Raw genomic sequence first — 19265 nt, forward strand, 5'->3', positions numbered from 1 at the left:
ATGAAATGTTGACTATTCACATGATCACAAAGAAATATTATCCTTCTCATTGTTGTGGCCATTGCTTATAAATGCATATGTTATAGTTAATTAAGGGTATATGCAAAGTAAGCATTTATGTTTTCTACTAACATAGAAGTCTTTGTTCTTTGGGAAATTAGGACAATTCTGTAAGGAGAGAGATAACCATTCATTCTGGCAGTCATTTAAAATGATTGCCTTTCCCAGCAGCCAAGTAAATTATATCATACATTTCCATTTGAAAATATTCCTTGTTAGTTTAGATGTGATACTTTATTTAGTGATATGGCAAATTGATTTACTTTTCAGTTACCGTATTAACCTAGGTGATGATGCCGTTAAAAAGTCACTGATTTTCCCCTCTTACATCAACCTACAATCGGTGCTAACTGTTATTTTGCCAGAGAACATCTCCTTATTGCAAACCACTCCAAAGACAATAGCAAGAAGGAGAGATAATACTTATTGAGGTTCTAGAATGAGTTGAGAGCTTGCCATACGTTATCCCCCTGAATCCTCACAGCAACCTCTCAGAAGAGGAAAGATTATGAAATAGTTCTCAATCTGGCTGCACACAAGAATCCCCTGGGGAAAGTTTATTTTAAAGTACCAAAATCTGGACCCACGTCTGTTTATTCTGATTTAATTGTTAGGGTGCAGATGGAAATAAGTAACTCTTAAAGCTCTAGAGATGACAAAAATATGCAAGTAGAGAATCACTGGTGTAGGGCACTGGTCAAAAGCAAAGGCCTTTGCTTCTCAAACTTGCATGTGACAATTACCAGAGGATCATAGTAAAAGGCAGCATCTGGTGCAGCAAGTGGATGAGGCCCAGGAGACTTCATTTCCAGCAAGCACTCAACGTGATATAGATGTGGCTGCTTCCTAGTCCGTAGTAAATCTGTGATCAGATCTACTGGTTTCCTGTCACATATTAACTATGTTTTCTTGGACATTACTCTTAACCTTCTTATGTTCCAGTCTCCTTTTGGGTGAAGTGGGATTATGAGTACACTTACCGCAAAGAGTTGTGGATTAAATAAAATAAATCTGCCTAAAGCCTTGGGTAGGGTGCCTGTCACATAGTATGTATTCCATTGTCCTTTCTTGAAAAAGAAGCTTTAAACTGAAATCTTGACTTCAGGCCCATCGTGATCCAAATGCCCTTTCTTCTCCCAAGGTAACCCTCATGCAAATCTCTCCATTTCTTCTGTAAGATGGCTTTTGCCATATTACAGACTTTTCAACTTGACTCGTATAGAAGGTAAGATTTTCCAGAAAGATACAGGAAGCGTGAGAGACAGGAGCCGTGTGTCTATTTGGTGTCTCAAGGTGAGTACTTGGCTTTTAAGCCTCTTCTATGAAACACTGCCAACATTCTGTCTGCAGGAGCCACTCGTGCTTGGAGTTGTCATCAGTCACCTGTAGACTTTCTAAGTGCCTATCTTCCTTTCGCTGACAGGAAAGAAAAATTCAATTCTTCTGCAAAAGTTCCAGAAGGATCTGAACACTGGAGTTTTCAACAATCAGGAGAACGAGATCCTGAAGCAGATTGTGAAACACGACAGGGAGATGGTGCAGGCCATCGGCCCCATCAGTTACCCTCAAATGACAGCCCTGAATTCCACGTCTTCAACTACCACCCCGACCTCTCGCGGGAGGACGCAATCTCCGCCGGTGTACACAGCCACCAGTCTGTCTCATGGCAACCTGCACTCCCCCAGCCCCAGCACACAGACCCCGCAGCCGTCGGCCATTCTCTCGCCCTGCTCCTACACCACTGCGGTCTGCAGCCCTCCCGTTCAGAGCCCGCTAGCCACTCGAACTTTCCACTACGCCTCCCCCACTGCTTCCCAGCTGTCACTCACTCAGCAGCAGGCACAGCAGCCACCGCAGACCAAGCAGCAGCCCCAGGCTCCACAGACACCCAGCAGCTCCGCACCGAAAAACGAAGTGCACAAGAGCACGCAGGCGCTTCACAACACCAGCCTGACCCGAGAAGTCAGGCCCCTCTCGGCCTCGCAGCCCTCGCTGCCCCATGAGGTTTCCACCCTGATTTCCAGACCGCATCCCACTGTGGGCGAGTCCCTGGCGTGCATCCCTCCACCCGTGACCACGGTGCACGGCTCGGGCCTGCAGGCAGGGATCAGGGGCACGGTCCCCCAGCGGGTCACCCTGTTCCGACAGATGTCATCGGGAGCCATCCCCCCCAGCCGAGGAGTCCCACCAGCACCCCCTCCACCAGCAGCGGCTCATCAGAGGGAGTCTTCCTCAGTCTTACATACAGACCCAGAGACAGAAAAGCCACGATTTGCTTCAAATTTATGATCCCTGCTGATTGTCAAAGCAGAAAGAAATACTCTAATAAACTGAGAATATTCTCAGACCTTATTTTATTCTATCTCCTGATAGATCCCTATAGCCTACTATGAAGAGATATTTTAGACAGCTCTGGCCTCCATGCAAAATGTAAAATATATACATATATATATATATATACACATATGCTATTAAATCTATATCTAAAAATCTCAAGAAAAGTTCAAAAGACTTGTTTAGCATTCAGTGTTTTATGTCTTCCTTTCTTTAAATCATTAAAGGATTTAAAATGTTGTTGTAAGATTATTTATTTTTAACCTCCTTTTACTTAATTCCTTTGATATATGTGTTTCTCTATTTTATGAAGAGTTCTTGGATTCAATGGAAGCAAAACTCTGATTTTAAAAAGGCAACTCAAGTGAGCTACTAAACAGCACCAATCAAAACTTTTCTCATTAGCAGTGTCTCTGCATCTAAATTGTTAATCATTAGTTACGGAGGATTAAATAACAAGTCCCATTTTCTAGATCTAAATTGTATTTTGGTGCTTTGAATTTTGAATTAGGTTAAAGAACACACCATATGCTTGGCCATGGTAGAAGACTAGCATTGACGCCGTTATGACTGTCTCTAACCACAAACATGTCCATCGACCTTTCAGAAAGCTGAGGGGGTATTTCTCTTCATGTGTTATCGGACTTTTACCAAGACTCAATCAATGTTAGTTGTAAATAACTTTTTCAACCCAAACAAAGATGGCTGTTCTGTGCTGTGTGAAGGTAAAAGTCATCGTTTAAGAATTTAGTTTTATTGCTTCACTTCAAAACTTAGAGTTTTAAATTTTACAAAACTTAATTGTGACAGTTATTCAACTGTAATGCAATGGCTTGAAACCTACAATATTATTTTAACCTGCAATGTTTTATGCAAAATTGTATGCTCGATTCTACAAATTGCTTGTATTACACCAAAAATCATTACTTTTCTTCCTTCTTGCCATAATCAAGCATCCGAAAATAGTCCCTGCATGCTTTTTGGAAAAAAAAGAAAATAGGTTCAAAGCAGTCATTGTAGGGAAAGGCTTACAGTATTTCTCATTTCTAGAAAAGTATAACCATTCATTAATTGCCTATCTTAAAATTCCTATAAGGCTGACTTGGATCTCTGACTTAAGTATAGAAGTGAGGTTTTCACTTTCATTTAATGTTATTATTATTATTATCATCATCATTTAAATAATGATTTGTAAACCACAGCTTGATTTGGAGTTGCCAGTGTGTTCTATGTCTTCACTGTAATTGGCAGTTTACTGCAGTGTTAATTTAAAAAAATAAATACACTATAGCATCATATCTGTTTGGGAACACACACTTTGCTCTTTGTGTATTGTAACTAAATGGTTAGTAAATCTGAAGACATGTGGTGACTAACATAGCCCTTAGATGGGAGGTTTGTTATTTTAAATGTGCTGAAAAAAGTACAGATATGGTGACAGCAAGCAGGGGTCAAACTGAATGTCTGTGAGCATCGTTTTTCTTGTTTGTCTGTTTTCTTGACTCTTTTCGTGATCTGTGAACATCTGCTTCTTCTCAAAGAAGTCCCTTAGAAAGCATTTGTGCCTAACACATCCCACGAATGTGGTGATGACTGGAACACAATTGGAAGATTCCTAATAACTGACTTCTGTAAATAACCCCAGTTAAGAGAATGACCTAAAGTGGAAGTCTTCCGTATCTCTGACACTGGCGATACATTTAAGAAGAACTTAAAGATTACACATTAAATGGGGCAGGGCCTCCAGATAGACTTGAGGACAGGAAACAAAAACAAAAGCAAAAACTCTAAAATGGATCCATGCTGCCTGTTATGCCTTTTACGGATATAATACTTATAATATCAAAATGAGTTGTTATGTTTAATTTCTAACAGATCCCAGCTTGTGTGGAAGGAATCAACCATGCTAGTCAGTGTGATGTTATCATGAATGTGCTGGTGACTTCTGATGGCACATCAGGGACGGTGTGAAAAAGGGATTGTTCAGTCTACCTAGAAGCTATGTGGAAGCTGCAAGACCATTTATATATCAGTACAAAACTCTTTTATTTTATTAAACTATTGAGAATTAACTTCGATTTATTAAGATCATGTATTGGTCCTTTAAATTATTAAAGGTTTACATTTGATAGGACTAATGGGTTTGTTAGTGAAATATTTTTATATATATAATTTTTTTTTATTTTGAGCACTATTGGGAAACATAAGCAAAATTGAATTGCATGGTCTTTCAGTGCAACCATAAAATTTTTATTCACTTTGTAATAGAATGGACAAAAAAACCCCTAAGGTTTATATGTCAAACTAATAAAGTGGTACAGGGTAAATTATATACATATATATATATGAATATATATACTTAGGTAAAAAAAAAATTGACTCACATTCCTGTAACATAAAAGTCCATTGCTAGTTGAAAAGTGACCTCTTTTCTCTGTACATAGGTAAACCCATAAGTATGGAGTTTTAAACTGTACAGAAAGAAATGTATTATTGAAAAGATTGGCCTTTCTGCTGCTGGGAAAATAGTAAAATAGCTGATTCTTACAACAGCTGTATGATCAGGGACGAGTTAGAGAATTTCTTTTGTCTTTGCTCAAAGCCATACATATATAAAGATTATTAATAAATTCAACAGAAAATAAACTTAAATCATGAATATTTTATTTTATCAATATACTCTACTCAAACATTTTTTTTTATTAAAGAGTACAGATTTGCCTCTGTCTTTCTATCTTTACATCATAAGATTACTTGGTAATCATCATAAAATTAATTATAGGTATTCTCTAACTGTAGAAAGAAAAGAACTTAAATAGAACATGGATTTTCCAGCTATTCCTGTTTTTTACCGCTTCTATAATGTACAAGTTGAGGGTTTTTTTTTTTCAGTTCTTCACACTGTACTTCCTTAGCACGTAGTTGTTGTCCAATTTCAGAATACAGGCATTTCTGTGCTATTATTGGATATGGGGATGAGGAATAATTGCCCTATAGTTTACATATACAAACCTATTCTATGATAGCCTTCGGTCTTGCAAAGCCTTCGGACGGTGACAGAACCTCCGTATGCAAGTGGATTATGAATCAAACCCAAAGCGTGAGATAGAGTATATTGCAGTGAGTGAAGGATTCTCAAAAACTCTAAGGAAAAATGGCAGGAGTGCAAATAGATTATAGTCATCAAATAAATAGCCTGTCTCCCGGTCTCTATCACCACTCCTTAAGTGAATAATTCCCAGATGGATGCTGCTCCACTTTCCAAAGGTGGTTGCTTTTCCAGTTACAAACTTAAACGAGCATAACATCTGGAAGACACTATAAAGTACACAGGCGAGTTACCACAGTAATCCTAATGGACTTGGGTGATTTAAACAATATGATGTGTTTTGAATTTTAGGTGTATTATTTCAAATCCTGAATTATTTACACTTCAAAGTACAAGCGATCTCTACTGTCTTTCAGGCTTATTTTTAAAGACTCCATGCCTTTTTTTTTTTCACTTAAGTGTTTATATTTGTTAATTTTACTATGCTACTTTGCTACTGTGGATCTCACTTCCATCATTTACAACAAGGTTTCTCTCCCTTCTACCTCTATCCTTCTAGAATATGTGCCATAAAACCCACATGTGATTATTTTGTTCCTATGCACTACACCTAACAAAGTTTTGTTACATGCTCTATTGAAAAATTGCTTATACTGTACAATATGAAAGAAATGAAGTCCTTATAGCATAATTGGATGCTGAGCATCAATAGCTGAAAGGAATGGTCAAAATTTTTAAAAGTGTGAGTGGCTGCATGCACTGAATTGTTAGGTTTTTTTTTTTTTTTTTGAGCATCATGTGCTTCTAACTCAGATCTTTTCTCTTTTTTTAAATTAATTAATTTATTTTTGGCTGCGTTGTGTCTTCGCTGCTGTGTACGGGCTTTCTCTAGTTGCAGCGAGTGAGGGTGGGCTATTTTTTGTTGCAGTGTGCAGGCTTATTGTGGTGGCTTCTCTGGTTGCAGAGCATGGACTCTAGAGCACAGGCTCAGTAGTTGTGGCTCACAGGCTCTAGAGCGCAGGCTCAGTAGTTGTGGTGCACAGGCTTAGTTGCTCCACGGCATGTGGAATCTTCCCGGACCAGGGCTCAAACCCATGTCCCCTGCATCACAGGCAGATTCCTAACCACTGCACCACCAGAGAAGTCCCTGAATTGTTAGCTCTATAACTTTATTCACTCTGTCCTTTTTCCAAGAAAATAAGATGGAAGAAAGAAGATTTGCTGTTGTATTCAGGGTTAAGTATACCTGCTACTGGCACTCAAAAGCAGTGACTTTCTTAAGTAATTTTGATCCTTTTTAAAAAATAGCATCTATATTTTATAAACTGGCCAACACTGAAGTCAATCATGAGGAAAATCTCCGCTTTTAAAAGAGAACAAAGAAAGTAGAAAGTACCTTGCCTAAATTCATCAAGGATTTATAATAGAAGCAAACTGGCCATATTCCTCCTCCTCCCATTTTGGAGTTTTTCACCAGAGGCCACATTCTTTCCTTCTCTGAGAGCAATTGACATTTCCATTAATATTTGTCATTTTGTTCTTCATCATTTCCTTCATAGCTTCAGGGTGTGAAAGCATGAACTTCTCTATACAGGAAAAATTTTATGATATATTCACAAATCTGCCACCAGAGAAAGATAATTTTATTATAACTGTTTAGAAGAAAATATTAGTGATTTTGTAATACTTGATTGCTTTTCAGTTTTGATAACTCCCTCAATTGTATTGAAAAGGTGCAGTTTAGTGTTGTTCAAAGTATGATATTCTGATATCTAGCATAATGAAGTATTTCATTTGACAAATATTAAATAGTATTTAATGGATAAAAAACTTGCATACACTATATAGCATATAGTCTCCATATAACTCCATGCTAAAACTCAAAAATAGATATTAACAATATTGGTTTATTAACAAGCATATGGAAAGATTCAAGTAATTGTCCTCTTCACAGTAATTACCTTAAAATGCTAAACATATATCCCAAAGTCAGTAGCATGAGTCAAAATATATTTGACCACCCAATTCATAACATCTAAGGACCAGTAGCTAGTTGTTATGAATATCCTCAACTGTGGTTTGTCTCTATTTGGTAACAGTAAATTCCATTTTGGGAGTCAGCCAAAACTCATTTGAAGTCCAATTTTCTTCATACAGTCAATGATCTAGCTTGGCATCACTATTTGTGATCCAAAACAATTATGATTATTTTTATGTGTGGCTCATAAATTGTCTCTGAAGGCCTTTTAGACTTTAGATATGTATAGCTTCCCAAATTCAAACTCTCAAGATTCTAATTATCTGTAATATTTATCTGTAAAAGTCTAGTAACTATAGCTTTATATACAACCTAAGGTTTTTTGGGGTTCTTTTTACTCTAATAGAAGAACAATTATCAAATCTATTGATTTGAGCTTGTTTTGCATAGTTATTTTTGAAGGGATGATTATTTACCTTACATATGACATCCTATATTTCTGTGAATAAACAGTATTAAATTTTAATTTCTCCATATTTGAAACTCTCAGATAATAGCTTCTTAAGTTGGTACCTGTAATGAAAGCTTAGTCTTTCTCAAGCTAGTTCATTATTAGCCTTTACATGAACCACATAATCAGAATTCTACTACATGATTTTGCTAGTTACTCCAAGATATGAATGTTGGCAAGCTTTGAGACTTTATCTTTTTATTAAAACAATTTGTCATATAAATTGATTATAAACATATGTCAAATTTTTAGTTCAGACTTGACAAGAGAGTTCTGAGTAAGCCAATCCAAACATTCCATCTAGGTTGAACTATTTTGTAAGAAAAAAAAAATCAGTTTAACAATCATTTTTTAGAAAATTATCTGGTTAAAGATTATCAACCTCTTTATAAATTTGGGTATTAGTAGAGTGAGGAAATATTCCCAGTAAAGACCTTAACTTCTTGAAATTCTGTCAGAAAATTGTTCAAGCATTTTAACTTGAATGGTAACTGCTTTCCAAAAGGAGAGTAGAATATGCCCCAGAAAAAGTTCTGGCCCTAAGTAGGTCTAAGATATACCTTTTTCCTTTAAGTTGTAAAATATATTGTATGACAGTAAAAGGTAAACTTTTCTGCACACTTTTCAAGTGACTTCAATAATTATATCTACCTAAAGAATTAGTTTATAGCTGCAAAATATTGTGTCTGTGATAGCCCATCAAAAGTAATTCCTGCCTATTTTCTCAGCATAATCTCAAAGCACATGTTTCTTTCATGGAAAAAATAACATAGTTTCTTGAAAAAACAAGTTGTGACACTTCTAAAGATGCTGCATCTCTCCAGATTATGAAGTATTTGACAGAAAGGCTTATGTTATATAAGGAGATCATGACTTTGAAAATTTTGAAAACTGACTTTTTTCATTTATTTTAGATCTGAGAGCAAGAAAAATTAGGGGAATTGACCACCAGCCTAAAACTGACACTTCACATCTCCGTTCTTAAGCTATCCTGATCTAATCTTCTATACATCAACGCAAATCAAGACTTCTGCCTCCTCACTTTACCAGGAATTGTTTTAGGATCCAAAGGGGCTACAGGCCCTTGCATTCACAAAGAAACAAACTTTGCCAACAATATACATTGGAGGAGCAATTCAAGTACAGTGCATGAAAAGAGGAAAAGTGACACTGAAGGAGATCAAATATATACATTAAAAGAGCTTTAAATATTCATTTTGATAGTGAAGAGTGTCACCTTATTAATTCTAAAGAACAAAAAGGAATATGACATAGAAGAGAATATGAAGATCTACTTTAGAATATGTAGCATAGAATTTGGTTCATTATGGAGGGGCTGATTGTTGTCTTCACTTATTACCACATTCTCTCTTCCTACTTCCTTTCTGGTATATTTTCATAGATTCTTCAATCTCTTTAAAGATACTTTCTATGAACCTTTGTAACAATGTATCTAATAATCTCCTTATTTGTTATGACAAGTCTTCTCAAATAATCACATACCCTTTTTTATAATGTAGCTAAAAATGTATTCCTTAAGCAAAGATATGCATTTAAAAGGAAATCACAAAGTTTTATAAGTAACAAATAAAATAATGAGGCAGAACTAGTTAGCTTATAACGGTGAAAGTGAAGGGAGAAGCCATAGGTTATAGGAACTCAGTTTCAACATATTAGAAATATAAGATACATTAGGAAGGAGGAAATTTCCAGAAAACATTGAGATATTTTTATGCCTATATTTCAGAACTAATCTTACATCTTATCCATGAGATATTAACCATAGCATCCATATAAATCCTGGGTACTTCCCTTCAAAAAAAAGTCACTTTTGGAGAGGGGAGGGTATAGATTGAACTAAGACTGTGAAAAGCCCTGAAAATGTGGCCTATTCAGAAATAAGAAAGAACTAAAATTCAGCTTTTCAACTGAAAAAGAAGCAAACCCATTGGTGGACAAAGAATGGCTCAGCAGGAGGGGATATCGCTAGGTGATTAGGGCAGGACACACAGAGGGTTTCTGCTACTACTAGAGCATACTCAAGAGTGAAAGGTTGTCAAAGGATTACAGAACTTAAACACAAGAAATCCACTAACACTATATACACTGACACAAAACTGCATACTATCAAAGATACATATTGTCTCCTGTACTTACAACAGCAGAATTCTTTTTTGTAAAGAGCTCCAATCTAATGGGTACCAATCCCTAGAGTGTGTGGGTTTGTATAGGCAGAATAGAAAATTAAAAAAAAAATTCTGATCTAACTATGTACTAGTATTTTTACATTAATTTTTAAATTATTTTACCACAAATACCTTTTTATAAGGTCTGATTCACATTGCACATAAGAAACAACATGTATTCATTAAAAATTTGTTTTATTCCATCAATGACACTCATTTCAGAAGAGTAATGGGATTATTACAAAATATTAGTTATAAAAAAGGGATACAGATAGGGTTAAGAATCATTGTCCTAAATACTGATATGTATAGGGATTTGTACTTCATTCTCTGTATTACTGCTAAACAGATTTCTAATTTTTATATAACAGTACATTTTATAATAGAAAGTAAATATTTGTAGTTGGGAAGAATAAACGTGAGTAAGAACAGGCAGTAGCAAGGGAAAAGTTGTCAAATTAATTTGAAAATGAGAATTGGACTATATTTCCTACAGGTTTCCTATATCAGATTTATAAAATTTAAAATGTAGTATATAATTATTAAAAATAACCTAAAAATAGAAGGATCATGGGCCTTATTTTGCAATAATTAATTAATTAACCAACCACTCAATCTTGCAGACTGACCAGCAGTAGCTGATTCTTTGAAAAGCCAGAGGACTCACCAGGATGGTAACATCTAAAGAAGGTCTTTTAGTCCTTTTATCCATAATATTTCCCTTGTATTGCTTAGAATTCTGCTATTTAATCACTCCATTTGGTTTCATTTGTGTACATTTCTTGTATACATGTCACCTTTGTGGCTCAATCACACTAAGCCATTAGTTCTACCTATAATTTAGAACTATATAATTTAGAATGGTCTATTAATTCATCAAAATCATCCCTTAAGCACATATGGTATGGCAAGAGGTATTCTGGATGATGTGGATATGGCTGTGGGCAAGAAAGACATAAATGTGTTCCTTCATGATGCATATATCCTTCTGGGAAGGAATACATCATAAGTAAAAAAGAAGATATATAATAATTCAGATAGTGAAAAGAGCTTTGGAGAAAAACAATGCAGGAAAGAGAAAAGGCAGAGACAAGAATAGGGACTGAGGAGGATTTGTTATTTTTTTTTCTTTTTTTTAGACATGGCAAAAGAAACCCTTGATTGGTCCCAGTTTTCCCCTCTCAGATATGCATCATGCGGACACTGATGGAAATCAGAGGTGTCAGACCAAGGAGAGGAACATGGCACTGGGGACAATTTTTGGCCTTAAGCAGGTGGCAAACCTTGTTGTCACTCGCATTTTTTTTTTAACATCTTTATTGGAGTGTAATTGCTTTACAATGGTGTGTTAGTTTCTGCTTCATAACAAAGTGAATCAGTTATACATATACATACATTCCCATATCTCTTCCTTCTTGCATCTCCCTCCCTCCCACCCTCCCTATCCCACCCCTCTAGGTGGTCACAAAGCACCAAGCTGATCTCCCTGTGCCATGCGGCTACTTCCCACTAGTTATCTATTTTACGTTTGGTAGTGTATACATGTCCATGCCACTCTCTTACTTTGTCACAGCTTACCCTTCCCCCTCCCCATATCCTCAAGTCCATTCTCTAGTAGGTCTGTGTCTTTATTCCCGTCTTACCCCTAGGTTCTTCATGACCCTTTTTTTTTTTTTTTTTTTTTTAGATTTCATATATATGTGTTACCATACGGTATTTGTTTCTCTTTTTCTGACTTACTTCCCTCTGTATGACAGACTCTATGTACATCCACCTCACTACAAATAACTCCATTTCGTTTCTTTTTATGGCTGAGTAATATTCCATTGTATGTATGTGCCACATCTTCTTTATCCATAAATCTGTTGATGGACACTTAGGTTGCTTCCATCTCCTGGCTATTGTGAATAGAGCTGCAATGAACATTTTGGTACATGACTCTTTTTTAATTATGGTTTTCTCAGGGTATATGCCCAGCAGTGGGATTGCTGGGTTGTATGGTAGTTCTATTTGTAGTTTTCTAAGGAACTTCCATACGTTCTCCATAGTGGGTGTATCAATTTATATTCCCACTAACAGTGCAAGAGGGTTCCCTTTTCTCCACACCCTCTCCAACATTTATTTTTTCTAGATTTTTTGATGATGGCCATTCTGACCGGTGTGAGATGATACCTCATTGTAGTTTTGATTTGCATTTCTCTAATGATTAATGATGTTGAGCATTCTTTCATGTGTTTGCTGGCAATCTGTATATCTTCTTTGGAGAAATGTTTATTTCGGTCTTCTGCCCATTTTTGGATTGGGTTGTTTGTTTTTTTGATATTGAGCTGCATGAGCTGCTTGTAAATTTTGAAGATTAATCCTTTGTCAGTTATTTCATTTGTAAATATTTTCTCCCATTCTGAGGGTTGTCTTTTGGTCTTGATTATGGTTTCCTTTGCTGTGCAAAAGCTTTTAAGTTTCATTAGGTCCCATTTGTTTAGTTTTGTTTTTATTTCCATTTCTCTAAGAGGGGGGTCCAAAAGGATCTTGCTGTGATTTATGTCATAGAGTGTTCTCCCTATGTTTTCCTCTAAGAGTTTGATAGTGTCTGGCCTTACATTTAGATCTTTAATCCATCTTGAGTTTATTTTTGTGTATGGTGTTAGGGAGTGTTCTAATTTCATACTTTTACATATACCTGTCCAGTTTTCCCAGCACCACTTATTGAAGAGGCTGTCTTTTCTCCACTGTATATCCTTGCCTCCTTTATCAAAGATAAAGTGACCATATGTGGGTGGGTTTAACTCTGGGCTTTCTATCCTGTTCCATTGATCTATATTTCTGTTTTTGTGCCAGTACCATACTCTCTTGATTACTGTAGCTTTGTAGTATAGTCTGAAGTCAGGGAGCCTGATTCCTCCAGCTCTGTTTTTCGTTCTCAAGATTGCTTTGGCTATTTGAGGTCTTTTGTGTTTCCATACAAATTGTGAAATTTTTGTTCTAGTTCTGTGAAAAATGCCAGTGATGGTTTGATAGGGATTGCACTGAATCTGTAGATTGCTTTGGGTAGTAGAGTCATTTTCACAATATTGATTCTTCCAATCCAGGAACATGGTATATCTCTCCATCTATTTGTATCATCTTTAATTTCTTTCATCAGTGTCTTACAATTTTCTGCATATAGGTCTTTTGTCTCCTAGGTAGGTTTATTCCTAGATATTTAATTCTTTTTGTTGCAATGGTAAATGGGAGTGTTTTCTTAATTTCACTTTCAGATTTTTCATCACTAGTGTGTAAGAATGCCAGAGATTTCTGTGCATTAATTTTGTATCCTGCTGCTTTACCAAATTCATTGATTACCTCTAGTAGTTTTCTGGTAGCATCCTTAGGATTCTCTATGTAGAGTATCATGTCATCTGCAAACAGTGACAGCTTTACTTCTTCTTTTCCAATTTGGATTCCTTTTATTTCTTTTTCTTCTCTGATTGCTGTGGCTAAAACTTGCAAAACTAGGTTGAATAAGAGTGGTGAGAGTGGGCAGCCTTGTCTTGTTCCTGATCTTAGTGGAAATGGTTTCAGTTTTTCACCATTGAGGACAATGTTGGCTGTGGGTTTGTAATATATGGCCTTTATTATGTTGAGGAAAGTTCCCTCTATGCCTACTTTCTGCAGGGTTTTTATCATAAATGGGTGTTGAATTTTGTTGAAAGCTTTCTCTGCATCTATTGAGATGATCATATGGTTTTTCTCCTTCATATTGTTAATATGGTATATCACATTGACTGATTTGCATATATTGAAGAATCCTTGCATTCCTGGAATAAACCCCACTTGATCATGGTGTATGATCCTTTTAATGTGTTGTTGGATTCTGTTTGCTAGTATTTTGTTGAGGATTTTTGCATCTATGTTCATCAGTGATATTGGCCTGTAGTTTTCTTTCTTTATGACATCTTTGTCTGGTTTTGGTATCAGGGTGTTGGTGACCTTGTAGAATGAGTTTGGGAGTGTTCCTACCTCTGCTATATTTTGGAAGAGTTTGAGAAGGATATGTGTTAGCTCTTCTCTAAATGTTGGATAGAATTCACCTGTGAAGCCATGTGGTCCTGGGCTTTTGTTTCTTGGAAGATTTTTAATCACAGTTTCAATTTCAATGCTTGTGATTTGTCTGTTCATATTTTCTATTTCTTCCTGGTTCAGTCTCAGAAGGTTGTGCTTTTCTAAGAATTTGTCCATTTCTTCCAGGTTGTCCATTTTATTGGCATAGAGTTGCTCGCAGTAATCTCTCATGATCCTTTGTATTTCTGCAGTGTCAGTTGTTACTTCTCCTTTTTCATTTTTAATTCTATTGAATTGAGTCTTCTCCCTTTTTTTCTTGATGAGTCTGGCTAATGGTTTATCAATTTTTTTTATCTTCTCAAAGAACAAGCTTTTAGTTTTATTGATCTTTGCTATCATTTCCTTCATTTCTTTTTCATTTATTTCTGGTCTGATCTTTATGATTTCTTTCCTTCTGCTAACTTTGGGGATTTTTTCTTCTTCCTTCTCTAGTTGCTTTAGGTGCAAGGTTAGATTGTTTATTTGAGATGTTTCCTGTTTCTTAAGGTATGATTGTATTGCTATAAACTTCCTTCTTAGAACTGCTTTTCCTGAATACCATAGGTTTTGGGTCGTCATGTCTCCGTTGTCATTTATTTCTAGGTATTTTTGATTTCCTCTTTGATTTCTTCAGTGATCACTTCGTTATTAAGTAGTGTATTGCTTAGCCTCCATGTGTTTGTATTTTTTTACAGATCTTTTCCTGTAATTGATATCTAGTCTCTTAGCGTTGTGGTCGGAAAAGATACTTGATACTATTTCAATCCTCTTATATTTACCAAGGCTAGATTTGTGACCCATGATATGATCCATCCTGGAGAATGATCCATGAGCACTTGAGAAAAATGTGTATTCTGTTGTTTTTGGCTAGAATGTCCTATAAATATCAATTAAGTCCATCTTGTTTAATGTATCATTTAAAGCTTGTGTTTCCTTATTTATTTTCATTTTGGATGATCTGTCCATTGGTGAAAGTGGGGTGTTAAAGTCCCCTAGTATGATTGTGTTACTGTCGATTTCCCCTTTTATGGCTTTTAGCATTTGCCTTATGTATTGAGGTGCTCCTATGTTGGGTGCATAAATATTTACAATTGTTATATCTTCTTCCTGGATCGATCCCTTGATCATTATGTAGTGTCCTTCTTTGTCTCTTGTAATAGTCTTTATTTTAAAGTCTATTTTGTCTGATATGAGAATTGCTACTCCAGCTTTCTTTTGATTTCCATTTGCGTGGAATATCTTTTTCCATCCCCTCATTTTCTGTCTGTATGTGTCCCTAGGTCTGAAGTGGGTCTCTTGTAGACAGCATATATATGGGTCTTGTTTTTGTATCCAGTCTGTGTCTTTTGGTGGGAGCATTTAATCCATTTACATTTAAGGTAATTATCGATATGTATGTTCCTTTTCCCATTTTCTTAATTGTTTTGTGTTTGTTATTGTAGGTCTTTTCCTTCTCTTGTGTTTCTTGCCTAGAGAAGTTCCTTTAGCATTTGTTGTAAAGCTGGTTTGGTGGTGCTGAACTCTCTCAGCTTTTGTTTTTCTGTAAAGTTTTTAATTTCTCCATCAAATCTGAGATCCTTGCTGGGTAGAGTAATCTTGGTTGTAGGTTTTTCTCCTTCATCACTTTAAATATGTCCTGCCACTCTCTTCTGGTTTGCAGAGTTTCTGCTGAAAGATCAGCTGTCAACCTTATGGGGATTCCCTTGTGTGTTATTTGTTGTTTTTAATATGTGTTCTTTGTATTAATTTTTGATAGTTTGATTAATATGTGTCTTGGTGTGTTTGTTCTTGGATTTATCCTGTGTGGGACTCTCTGTGCTTCCTGGACTTGATTAACTATTTCCTTTCCCATATTAGGGAAGTTTTCAACTATAATCTCTTCAAATATTTTCTCAGTCCCTTTCTTTTTCTCTTCTTCTTCTGAGACCCCTATAATTAGAATGTTGGTGTGTTTAATGTTGTTCCACACGTTTCTGAAACTGTCCTCAGTTCTTTTCATTATTTTTTCTTTATTCTGCTCTGCAATAGTTATTTCCACTATTTTATCTTCCAGGTCACTTATCCGTTATTCTGACTCAGTTATTCTGCTATTGATCCCTTCTAGAGTATTTTTAATTTTATTTATTGTGTTGTTCATTGTTACTTGTTTCCTCTTTAGTTCTTCTAGGTCCTTTTTAAACATGTTTTGTATTTTCTCCATTCTATTTCCAAGATTTTGGGTCATCTTTACTATCATTATTCTGAATTCTTTTTCAGATAGACTGCCTATTTCCTCTTCATTTCTTAGGTCTGGTGGGTTTTTATCTTGCTCCTTCATCTGTTGTGTGTTTTTCTGTCTTCTCATTTTTCTTATCTTACTGTGTTTGGGGTCTCCTTTTCGCAGGCTGAAGGTTCGTAGTTCCCGTTGTTTTTGGTATCTGTCCCTAGTGGCTAAGGTTGGTTCTGTGGGTTGTGTGGGCTTCCTGGTGGAGGGGACTAGTGCCCGTGTTCTGCTGGATGAGGGTCGATCTTTCCTTTCTGGTGGGCAGGTCCACGTCTGGTGGTGTGTTTTGGGGTGTCTGTGGCCTTATTATGATTTTAGGCAGCCTGTCTGCTAATGGGTGATGTTGTGTTCCTGTCTTGCTAGTTGTTTGGCATAGGGTGTCCAGCACTGTAGCTTGCTGGTCATTGAGTGAACTTGGGTGCTGGTGTTGAGATTGAGATCTCTGGGAGATTTTAGCCATTTGATATTACGTGGAGCTTGGAGGTCTCTTGTGGACCCATGTCCTGAACTTGGCTCTCACACCTCAGTGGCACAGCACTGACTCCTGTCTGGAACACCAAGAGCCTGTCCTCCATACGGCTCAGAATAAAAGGAAGAAAAAAGAAAGAAAGAAAGAAAGAAAGAAAGAAAGAAAGAAAGAAAGAAAGAAAGAAAGAAGGAAAATAAAATAAAATAAAGTAAGAGAACATAAAGTTATTAAAATAAAAAATAATTATTAAGAAAAAAATTTTTAAAGTAAACAAACAAACAAAAAACAGATGGACAGAACCCTAGGACAAATGGTGAAAGCAAAGCTATACAGACAAAATCTCACACAGAAGCATACACACACACACACACACACAAAGAGGAAAAGGGGAAAAAATATTCTATCTTGCTCCCAAAGTCCACCTCTTCAATTTGGGATGATTCGTTGTCTGTTCAGGTATTCCACAGATGCAGGGTATATCAAGTTGATTGTGGAGATTTAATCCACATCTCCTGAGGCTGCTGGGAGAGATTTCCCTTTCTCTTCTTTGTTCGCACAGCTCCCAGGGTTCAGCTTTGGATACAGCCCCGCCTCTGCGTGTAGGTCGCCGGAGGGTGTCTGTTCTTTGCTCAGACAGGATGGGGTTAAAGGAGCCGCTGATTCGGGGGCTCTGGCTCACTCAGGCCGGGGGGAGGGAGGGGTACGGAGTGCGGGGCGATCCTGCGGTGGCAGAGGCCGCGTGACGTTGCACCAGCCTGAGGTGCACCAGTGCATTCTCCCAGGGAAGTTGTCCCTGGGTCCCAGGACCCTGGCAGTGGCGGGCTGCACAGGCTCCCAGGAGGTGAGGTGTGGAGAGTGACCTGCGCTCGCAACCAGGCCTCTTGGCGGCGGCAGCAGCAGCCCCAGCATCCCACGCCTGTCTCTCGTGTGCGTGCTGTTAGCCACGGCTCATGCTCGTCTGTGGAGCTCCTTTAAGCGGCGCTCTGAATCCCCTCTCCTCGCGCACCAGGAAACAAAGAGGGAAGAAAAAGTCTCTTGTCTTTTCGGCAGGTCGAGACTTTTTCCTGGGCTCCCTCGCGGCCAGCCATGGTGCACTAACCCCTTCAGGCTGTGTTCAGGCCGCCAACCCCAGTCCTCTCCCTGGGATCTGACCTCCGAAGCCCGAGCCTCAGCTCCCAGCTCCCGCCCGCCCCGGCAGGTGAGCAGACAAGCCTCTCGGACTGGTGAGTGCTGGTCGGCACCAATCCTCCGTGCGGGTATCTCTCCGCTTTGCCCTCCACACCCCTGTGACTGTGCTCTCCTCCACGACTCTGAAGCTTCCCCCCTCCACCACCCGCAGGCTCCACCCGCGAAGGGCCTTCCTAGTGTGTGGAAACCTTTCCTCCTTCACAGCTCCCTCCCAGAGGTGCAGGTCCCGTCCCTATTCTTTTGTCTCTGTTTATTCTTTTTTCTTTTGCCCTACCCAGGTATGTGGGGAGTTTCTTGCCTTTTGGGAGGTCTGAGGTCTTCTGTCAGCGTCCAGTAGGTGTTCTGTAGGAGTTGTTCCACATGTAGATGTATTTCTGATGTATCTGTGGGGAGGAAGGTGATCTCTGTGCCCTATTCTTCCGCCATTTTCTCCTGTCCCCTCACTCGCATGTCAAGGATTTGCTATTTTAAGCAGCATGATCAAGGAGATCAGCACTGAATTGAACAGTAAACAATGGCCCAAGAGGGTATATCAATCAATATAACTAGGCCTCCTCTTGTGTCTTGCTACTTAAAGTAGGTTCATGCATCTGTATCATGTGGGACCTTGAAAGGCATGCAGAATCCTGAGCCTGCCCTGTACCTTCTAGCAAGAGTCTGAATTTTAACAACATCCCTAGGTGACTCATAAGTGGATTAATATTTGAAAAGTACAGGGCTAGTAAAGTTTTAGGAGAGGTAAATACATTATAAGGGCATTTTAGGGAAATTCCAGGTGTAAGGACATTTCTGGAGATACCAAGTTAAATGTTGGATGTCACTGCAAGGGGTCTAGCCTAGACAGGAAGGGTGTCAAGACCTGACATAAGCATGAAGTCAAACAGAAACAAAGCTGAACACTTGTGAAAGCCAGTAAGTCAGATTTCATTCAGACAACTACAGTAGGGGAGAGAGACTCAGTGTAAACTGAGCTCACTCAACTCCACCAGAGGTTAAAAAAAAAATGTGGGAGGCTTTTTAAATGCTGAAGGGTGCTAAAGAAAAGTAGTAAGGGTGTTAAGAGGGGTGGAGGTGGTCAGTGTGGTTGGTTGATGGGTGCTTATCTGATAGAGAAACAACTTTTCATATCTTTAGGAGAGAAGCTAGT

At 37.8% G+C, this 19265-nt stretch overlaps 1 protein-coding gene across 1 annotated transcript in view; it reads left to right on the top strand.

Moving 5' to 3' along the window:
• The window catches only part of HCN1 (hyperpolarization activated cyclic nucleotide gated potassium channel 1), a gene marked incomplete at both ends in the record, with an annotated part of 391087 nt that extends 388738 nt beyond the window's left edge, over window positions 1-2349 (top strand). The window contains one exon of the mRNA XM_082623177.1: window positions 1484-2349. Coding sequence (XP_082479303.1) covers window positions 1484-2349 — 866 coding nt within the window. The remainder of the gene's footprint in view (window positions 1-1483) is intronic.
• Window positions 2350-19265: the final 16916 nt, after the last annotated feature.

The sequence above is a fragment of the Mesoplodon mirus genome (assembly GCF_964341445.2).
Source record: "Mesoplodon mirus genome assembly, chromosome: 5".
NCBI lineage: Eukaryota > Metazoa > Chordata > Mammalia > Artiodactyla > Ziphiidae > Mesoplodon > Mesoplodon mirus.